At 47.8% G+C, this 9,741-nt stretch overlaps 1 protein-coding gene across 2 annotated transcripts in view; it reads left to right on the top strand.

Annotated features, from left to right (window-relative positions):
* Window positions 1-48: 48 nt before the first annotated feature.
* LOC126541711 (uncharacterized) overlaps window positions 49-9,741 on the top strand; it is a 33,128-nt gene continuing 23,435 nt past the window's right edge. For both annotated transcript variants that reach the window (XM_050188604.3, XM_050188603.3), the window contains exons 1-2: window positions 49-546; window positions 5,108-5,336. In XM_050188604.3, coding sequence (XP_050044561.1) covers window positions 143-546; window positions 5,108-5,336 — 633 coding nt within the window. In that variant the 5' untranslated portion in view covers window positions 49-142. The remainder of the gene's footprint in view (window positions 547-5,107; window positions 5,337-9,741) is intronic.

Raw genomic sequence — 9,741 nt, 5'->3', positions numbered from 1 at the left:
GGCAGCAGCCTGGCACGAAGTTCCAGACCCAAGATGAAAGATAGATGAAGCAGGACACGAACAATGGGCAGAATTAGGCACCCGAACTCTTGGTTAACAGTCGATTAAACTTACAGTATCGGTGCGCTGCCTCGCAATAAAGATGTCGGAGGTTGAAGTGGAGTTGCCGGCCGATGGCGCTGCGACAAGTCTGTCCTCCGATGCCGAACTGAGTGTGTGGCGGCTGAGCGTTCAACGGGAGCGTACTCTGTGTGGCACCACTAGGCTGCTCCAAGAACAGTCGCGTAACACGCTCTGTCACGCATGCCCCAACCTATGGCAGCAGGGAGCGCGCCAGCGGCGGCGATGGATCGATGGCCCCGCACCCCGAGCCCATGCGCGGATCCATCGACCGGCGCGCGACGCGGCTGGGGATCGGCAGGCGCCTCCTCCTCCTCCCAGCTGCTCCGCACACAAGCACTCTGTCGTCCACTACAGGCTGACCGACCATCTTGGATCGGAACCACCGGCAACGCATCCAGGAAAGAAAGTGACCACGACGCAGAGGTAAGGATCGCAACGTGCGGGCGTCACACTTGTCAGCTCCTCAAGTTGTGCTTTTCATCGAAGGGCACATGCACAGCGCGAGATGGTCTGTACGACACCTCGACGCGCGGACAGGGTGGTGCCGAGCATCCTTGGGCTCTCTACTGCGCGCCCGGAGGAGAAGAAGAGCAGGGCGGACTGCATGCAGAGTGCGCTGCGCGGTGGCGAGTTTTTCGCGCTGATGCCGATCTAGCGTCGCGATGCGACACGAAGGATCGTTCCGTTGCGAGTCCGTGCATTGGTAGGACTCGCACTACTGACTACGGGTAGCTCAGAGCCCGGCGATCCCCGGCTTCCGCACTTCATTCGAGGCGGCCGGCTCTCAGCTCGGGTAACAGTAGCTCTCTCCCCACTGACGTTCCCGATTAGGGATGTGGCAACCACAAGAGTGTGCTCGCTTCGCGCAAATAGCAAGAACTGGTCAGTCATTGCGCAGCGTCAGAACATGTGCAAGACTAGTATACCGCTTTGCCAAAATAGCAGTGAACACCCACGCGAACGTTCACTATTAGTGATGCCGTAACATGACGGAGTGCTCGTTTGGAGCAAGAAGCACGGACTGGTACGCCAGAGGTCCCTCGACTTCTAGCTTCTGGCCGTGCACGAGGCGACCGACATTCACGCCGGATTGCAGCGACTATCCTCTATTGATTTGCGCGCTTAAAGATGTGACAAGTAATTCCGGAGCACTCATTTCGTGACGCATAGCGCAATGGAGAAACGTAGGCGGGTGCTCTAGGTGCCCTGACTTAGTCTCTGGAGTCGAATGCGCCGCTAGGATGACACACTCGAAAGATACATCCGGGAAGCCGCACGACGAGGCCAGGAAGTGCGCGGCGTCGACGGCCAGGCGTCCTCGCGCAGTGCAGTGCTACGACGCATGATGACTCACTCAGCCTGAAGCTGCGCCGGCCGTTTTTTCATAGACCGGCTAATAAAATTAGCGCGCATGCCGCATGTCTTCAGTGGGGCTATCAAGGCGTTACAAAGGCGCTTCTAGCATCCCTACGGGATACAAGCTTTAATGAGACCGTCTAAACTGCATTGAGTTCCCGTGCTGGTGCATTTAGTCCACGTTTCTGTATGTTGTTGCGTGTGTTTTCTTTATTTTTCTCTCTCTTTCTCTCATCTCTCGCCGCATATTACAATTGGACTAGCATACCAGCTAAGTTATGACCAACAAGTTAACTTTAAAGTTCCTCTATCTGTGTTCTTTTTGTATGGCTACATGTGTTTGCTGGTTAAACAGGTCAGGCGGTTAAACAGGTCAGGAAAACAATATTGACAATGTCAATTTAGCACTGACCGCTGCCGATGTCAACAAGTTTCGCAACAGGATAAATGCATGCTGCATATTCGATTCGCGCGTTTCCTCCTTGGTATGGCTCCCAGCGAGCAAAAGCATTAATTATTATTATTATTATTATTATTATTATTATTATTATTATTATTATTATTATTATTATTATTATTATTATTATTATTATTATTATTATTTAGGGCAAGAAAAGAACCATCAATGGAGTATTACTCCTATTCCAGTCTGCTCTCCAAAATTACAGGCGTACCAAATGCTCAGCAGAAACTTCTGGCCTTCCGGTACGATGCGTAGAGCTGTCGGGTGTTATTTGACGGGCACCCGCCGTGGTTGCTTAGTGGCTATGGTGTTAATTGGACTGCTAAGCACGAGGTCGCAGGACCGAATCCCGGCCACGGCGGCCGCATTTCGGCGGGGGCGAAAACAGCCGTGTACTCAGTAGATTTAGGTGCACGTTAAAGAACCTCCAGGTAGCCCAAATTTCCAGAATCTACCACTGCGGCGTGCTTCATAATCATATCGTGGTTTTGGCACGTTAAAACCATATAATTTAATTATTTTTGTTATCAGATGGTCGTCGTAAGATAAGACATTGCGGGGGCGAGGAATCGACTTGCGTCACGAGCAGCAGTAATTCATACAGTACCTGAACGTTCCGCGTAGGAATCCTGCATGCAAATATCATAAGTTGAAGTTGACAACGACCGCGAAAGGTTACGCAATGCCACAAAAGTCGCGGATAAGGGTCCGCGGACAGCGTTATCGACTGTGCGCTGTGTTTCACGGTGCGCTTTGACGTCGACGGTGATGAGCACATACCGTCAACGCATATACACTTTCGTGGACTGCCGCCAAGTGGAAAGGTTTATGTCGGAGAAAAGTGTCGAACGGCTACACTCCCAGAAAATATTGCCCTCTTTGGGACTTGCCCTTAACAGTAATCGCGCCATCTATTTCCGCTTATTCTTTTTTCTTTTTGTTTACATTGCAAGCCTGGTACTTTCAGTCGAGGAACGGCATGTGCGTATCAGTCTGGCACAGCGTTCCTGGTAGGAAAGTGGCGAGCGCCGCAGACAGTTAGCTAAAGTAAGTGCACCTAAGATTGATGAAGATGATTATAGGAGGACTGGGTAAGCCACAAAGGGTGTAAAAAGGAATAGAGTGTACTTGAAGTATAATTTAGAGTTTCGTGGTGGAATACAGAACGGCCAAGAAAATGGGACACAAATATTTTCACTAAATAGCTCACGATGGGAAGCTGCAAATTTCTTCGTTACATTTCTGATAGATTCCTAGCTCATACATTTATCGCGATATACTCACCTCCTCCCTTACGAAAAGAAAGAAAGAAAGAAAGAAAGAAAGAAAGAAGGAAAGAAAGAGAAAAAGAAGGAAAGAAAGAAAGAAAGAAAGAAAGAAAGACCCACCACCACCACAGGAATATAGGGGAATGCGGAAGCGGACACTGCATGCTGAAGCGCGCGATCAGTGACTTGCCTATAAGCCATTATTCGGTTTAGCCAGTACACGATGCTACACAGGAGGTTACACAGAATAAACAAACGGAGGAGGCCACATACGGTGTCAAAAAAATGTGAGCTGCTCTCGCTCTTACATAAGAGCTATTTGTGGCATTCTGAAAGATTTTAAGCAACGATTATTTTTCAAATGTACTATGAATGAAAATTTTATCAATGTTAAAGGGCGCCGCTAGGATAGGGTGCCCTCAATCTGGTGGACGTTATAGTTACCATTAGGTATTGCTTTCAGCGAATATTCAGAGAAAGAAAGAAAGAAAGAAAGAAAGAAAGGAAGAAAGAAAGAAAGAAAGAAAGAAAGAAAGAAAGAAAGAAAGAAAGAAAGAAAGGCACGGTGACATGACGACGACGCCTACAATGGCGTTCGTCTGCTTGTAAGTAATGCGAAGAGGTTAGATTTTTGTAAACCATCTTCAACTAACGCGATTCTATGCAGAAACCGCCCAGTTAGTTCTTGTGCATCCTCGAAACCCGAGTGCGAGTTTACAAAGCATGCTCGGGCGCTGAGCTCGAGACCGCTCGACAACAACGCTTTGATCTGGAGGATTGGTTTAATCAGTGATTTACTCATGGTTCAGTCTTTCGATGGATTTACCGTCCCAAAGCAACACTGTGTCTGTGTGATATTGTGGAGGGACCCGTGTCACAAGGGCCCATGCATTCGCGCGGTCTCACTCCAGGTCGAATGGCGCCTACTGCAGCTCCGCGTTATTGTGAAGCGGAGCGTAAAGCTCTCCCGCTTGCAGTCTTTTTCTATGGACGAAAATGTCCAGGCCGCCTAGCTTGTGAGCGCCGTTGGTACTAATGATCCCGTAAGACCTGCGGCTGGAGAGAAAAATACCACAGTTCCGTCATAAGGGCGAAGCAATGAATGCGATAAAATGTTAGAATTTTACATGAAGTGCAAGTCTCGTAGCTGTAATGAGAATATGAACTGAAGTAAACGTGAGCTAAGTAAAATCGAGCTGCTGTGCTAGGGGTCGTCTATTTGAATTTTGCCATCTGAGAATTTCGTTTATGTTTATTAATTAAAGCCGACGGCTTTCTTAGCGACTTTGCCAGCACTTTCCCGTATCGAGTATGTTTCAAACCTCATTCTTGGGCCGATCCCGGAGGTAGTGCACAGCCGCGCCAATGAAAATACATTGTTCTCAGGTTTGAACTCTGTTATTGTTTCGCACTTTTAGTATTTAAGTCTGAGAAGATTTAAGATCAAAAGCATGCGCTGGCGGTGTTTTATTTCATGACATTTGTTTCTGGGCTGCCGTGGTCAAAATTCTGAAGAATGATTTTGCCAGGAATGCAAAACCTGGTTTGCGCAACTTCAGTGATACAATGATGCGGCAATATAACCCACATACACCGCATGTCATATAGCATGGCATGGCATATAGCATACATATACCTAAAAATATATACGGAACCTCAGGGCGACACCGACGGCAAGAATTCGCTTGGAGGATCTTTGCTATCGCTATAAAATTCCTAAACTGTTTTGAGCGATCGCCCGCGGCCACGCGTTGTGAGTTTGCGTGTGCGCAGCAAGTGCTCGCCTTGTCCCCTTTTCTCTGCACGTGGTTACAGGGTTTGCCAAACATTGCGCAGCATTGGGCACGAGACGGAGTGAATCACTGAAGAATTATTTCTCTCTCTCTCTCTTTCTAAGCATGACGACGCGCAGACGGGCAGTATGCAGCTGGCTGCTGCTACTGCAGCTGGCGACGACCCAGGCCGCGCCCGGTCGCAGCCCGATGCCCGGCAGCGTGTTCATCGCCAACCCGACCAGCGGCACGCCGCTGTCGACCAGTGCGGCCGGCGTGGACTGTGCCGACGCGTCCCTGCCGCGATGGCGGAACCTGCCCAAGACGCACCGGCTCGTCCTCTCGGCGGCCAACGTACGTGGCCGACACTTTTCAGTTAAAAGAGACCACGGAAGCTTACATACATACATACATACATACATACATACATACATACATACATACATACATACATACATACATACATACATACATACATACATACACAAATTCCGGCAATACCTGTCTCGCGATCACTTTCGACGTTAATGCGATTAGCATTCTAGCAATGTAACGACACACCGTACGGCCACTGGCGAAACGCGTCACGTGTGAACCGTGTACTGCAACCGGGTTCCTCCCTCGCGCATGCCTCTGGACACGCTACGCCTTCTAGCGGCGCGCGTGAGAAGTACACCTATTAAATTGCCCCGGTGGCGCACCGGTGCGTGATAACGTTCAGAATTAGTCCCCCGCTGTCCGCGGGGCAATCGTGGCGTAGCGCTATATAAAGCGTAGGGCTGATGTGCTTGACGAGGAACCCGTGTGACGCGGGTTCCCAGGGGTGTTTTACAGCAAAGCTATTTACCTCACGCCCCCGTATGAATCCCCTACATGCGTTCCCAGGGAGTAAGTACCCTGGGCGGCTTACGTCCGTATGATACACCATTGTGGGAAGAAAATTATATTGCAGAAAAGGACAGTGATAAAGAATTCGCCTGGGTAACCTCATTGAAGTTGTTTTTTTTTTCTTCTTTGTCGCGATTGGGTGTTTGATAATATCAATAAACGAAGAAACAGCGCGAAACATGCTCGATTGGCGACGCTAATCTTGAATTCCAGAACCAGCTCTCTCTGGCGACATGAATCCATGCAAAAGCCGAGGCAAGTACAAGGGGGAGAATTGGATAATTTCAGTATATCAGAGAATTCAACCTTAGAACATAGTTACGTTAGAATTAGAGACGGGAATATAAGTGACTTAGCACTATGACATAAGCGGTGCTGCGGTTTGAGTGCGACAGAAATTGAGAGAAGAACGCTGGTCCTTGCACTACAATTTTATCCTTTCGCAAGTCATCCTTTGCCGCCAAGGAAGTGATGAGCGCGCTACAGCAAAGAGTCTGTCTGGACAGCTGATTAACTGTCCACTTTGCAAGGCCCTCTTCAACAAGGAAGGATATCAATATTGTTATTAAAATAAGATAAGTGCCGCTTTTAATCACACGCACACAGTAAGAATTCCCCATTGCGCTCTGCATTCTTTATTGTTCGTGCTTTGTTCTGTTGAGTGCTTTATATTTCCAAAACTTTGGATTTCAGTGTGACGTCACTAGCCGATGGTGTCACGTCTTTACAGTGTTGATATCGCCGTGCTGAAAAACAGACATCGCACGGCACACTCCGCAGTGCTCCCTAATCAGTAGCTATTCGCATTCGTAAAAGATTTCACAGCGAAACTGTTAGCCTCAGTTGGTCGGGATATTTCGTGTCCGCGTGCGCTTTTTTGCTCACACAAGAACAAACGGTAGCTGGAAGGCATTGTGTTTTACTTTCTGCGTAACAGAATTATGTTTTTCGTATATTCGAATTACAATCCGATGGTGCCCTGTCTGCAGGTTGTGCGTAAGTCATTTTTTACGAATGTTCTGACGCATTTTACATTGGAAAGTTCAATTCGTTCAATAACGCACATGCGCTAGACGGAAGGCCTACAAGAATGAAAGCACGTACGCTGTGCTAACGGCTCCGCCACCTATCCGACTAACAATCCGATACTACCATGTCTGCAGGTTGTGTGTAAGTCGTAATTTACGCATTTTTCCGACACATTTTACTTTTAAGCATTCATTTAGCTCAGTAACGCACTTGGCGAAGAGCCTAGGAGAACGAGGATGCACGCTGCACTTCCGGAGACGTGCGTGCGGGCGTGACGTACGTCGCATATTGAATGTCTTTCTCTATGTACGTCGCTTGTGGTGGTGATGTGTAACGTCGGCAACAGCTTCGCTGTACATACACTTTCACGGGGTGGAATGGAGGTGGATTTTCTTTTTTTTTTTTTTTGCACTTGTCTAATGGAGTCAAAGAAACTTGCTGAAATTACTCATAGCATGTTTGCGGATTGTGAATTGTTCGTGCACGATGAGCGATTTCATAGGCAGTACAACTAAGTACAATGAAATCAAGATTCTCGCGCATAATTTATGCGAGTTGTGCGCGCTGCCCTTAACGCAGATATACTCGTATGATCAGTCCTATAATGACTGTCAATTGACAGTATTTGGCAGTCAATTAGACACGATTGACGTTTCGCTAACGTCACCGCATAAACTGATGAAATATTCGCATTAACAGCCTATTGTCTTCAGTACTGCGGCGCCTATGGAGTAAAATAATAAAATTAGTATATCGAACCAAGAGTGACAGACCACTTAGGCTTAATACTGGCGCATATATGAACGTCTCTTGAAACCAAAGGCGTTCATTGGTGAAATTCTGGTTTGTAAGATAAAATTTATGTTTCTTTCTTGTGCGTGTTTTCTACCTTACATGATGCTATCAGCATTCTACATTGAAAGTTAACGCAATTTGTTCTAACCACGTTTTCTCCTCCGAACATTAGTACTGCCTGTGTGTTGTGCTCTTGGCCTTTTGTTATTGATTTCAGCCATCACAAACAAACTTACAAATGGTATTACCTTCGTAACGTTTGTGTGCTGTGTCCCATAATTCAGTCTTTTGTGCGTTTTCTTGCCCACCGCTATTGCATTGAGAAGCTGATGTTGCCTTCAGAGTGACATGGCCAAGTCAGGTAACCTTCAGGCCCTTCTGCCATGCCTCCTAAAATTGTTATGAAAAACTGCCTCGAAAACAAACGAAATGGCGCGAATCACATCGACCAAAACCGGCTACAAAACAGGCGCGCCGCCATACCACACTGCCGTCTCGCGAGCGCCTTGCCGTTTGCGGAATGCCGGAGGCGTATACGCACGACCGCTCCTCATGCATGTCACAATCGCCTGCAGCACCGTGCGTCAGGCACGAGAGCTAACAGGTTCACACCTCAGCCTCGTGAAGGCGGCGCTTTAACGTTTCCTGCACGTAGTCTATACCACACAGACAGCGGTTATAACCGCATTTGTCTTATTAAATGCGAACCATAGCATTTCTTGGCGAACATTTGCTACTTCGACAATATATATATATATATATATATTGAATCCATCCATCCATCCGCCTACGTCTTAGTGGTCTCATAGTCGTTTCGTTAACTGGGTATCTACCAAAATTGGCATAGTATGACAAGAGTGTATGAAGAACATATAGGATCGGTCATGGCATGAATATCATGACATGCGTGTCGCGCGCGCGCGCGCGCGCGCGTGTGTGTGTGTGTGTGTGTGTGTGTGTGTGTGTGTGTGTGTGTGTGTGTGTGTGTGTGTGTGTGTGTGTGTGTGTGTGTGTGTGTGTGTGTGTGTGTGTGTGTGTGTGTGTGTGTGTGTGTGTGTGTGTGTGTGTGTGTGTGTGTGTGTGTGTGTGTGTGTGTGTGTGTGTGTGTGTGTGTGTGTGTGTGTGTGTGTGTGTGTGTGTGTGTGTGTGTGTGTGTGTGTGTGTGTGTGTGTGTGTGTGTGTGTGTGTGTGTGTGTGTGTGTGTGTGTGTGTGTGTGTGTGTGTGTGTGTGTGTGTGTGTGTGTGTGTGTGTGTGTGTGTGTGTGTGTGTGTGTGTGTGTGTGTGTGTGTGTGTGTGTGTGTGTGTGTGTGTGTGTGTGTGTGTGTGTGTGTGTGTGTGTGTGTGTGTGTGTGTGTGTGTGTGTGTGTGTGTGTGTGTGTGTGTGTGTGTGTGTGTGTGTGTGTGTGTGTGTGTGTGTGTGTGTGTGTGTGTGTGTGTGTGTGTGTGTGTGTGTGTGTGTGTGTGTGTGTGTGTGTGTGTGTGTGTGTGTGTGTGTGTGTGTGTGTGTGTGTGTGTGTGTGTGTGTGTGTGTGTGTGTGTGTGTGTGTGTGTGTGTGTGTGTGTGTGTGTGTGTGTGTGTGTGTGTGTGTGTGTGTGTGTGTGTGTGTGTGTGTGTGTGTGTGTGTGTGTGTGTGTGTGTGTGTGTGTGTGTGTGTGTGTGTGTGTGTGTGTGTGTGTGTGTGTGTGTGTGTGTGTGTGTGTGTGTGTGTGTGTGTGTGTGTGTGTGTGTGTGTGTGTGTGTGTGTGTGTGTGTGTGTGTGTGTGTGTGTGTCAGAGCTAACAGCAGCGCGTGGAGGAGAGATGCGAAGGGACACGGGTACATAAATAAGGATGCACAGAAAATGTGTAAGCTAGGGCGAGTTGATAGTGATTCGTCGCGGCGGTGTTCACATCGCAAAAATACTAAACTAAATCGGAGACGCACAGGCCAGAAAGCACATTTTCACTCTTCACTGTTTGTCTGTTCTTTAATTTCTTTTAGTCCTTTCATGCTACAAAGATCCTGTGTATCGAAAGGATACACAGGACGAACGCCTCCAGTCTGTA

The sequence above is a fragment of the Dermacentor andersoni genome, chromosome 2 (assembly GCF_023375885.2).
Source record: "Dermacentor andersoni chromosome 2, qqDerAnde1_hic_scaffold, whole genome shotgun sequence".
In the NCBI taxonomy this organism is placed as follows: domain Eukaryota; kingdom Metazoa; phylum Arthropoda; class Arachnida; order Ixodida; family Ixodidae; genus Dermacentor; species Dermacentor andersoni.
Note: the sequence above shows the minus strand (reverse complement) of the source record. Positions and strands in the feature narration are given on the sequence as shown.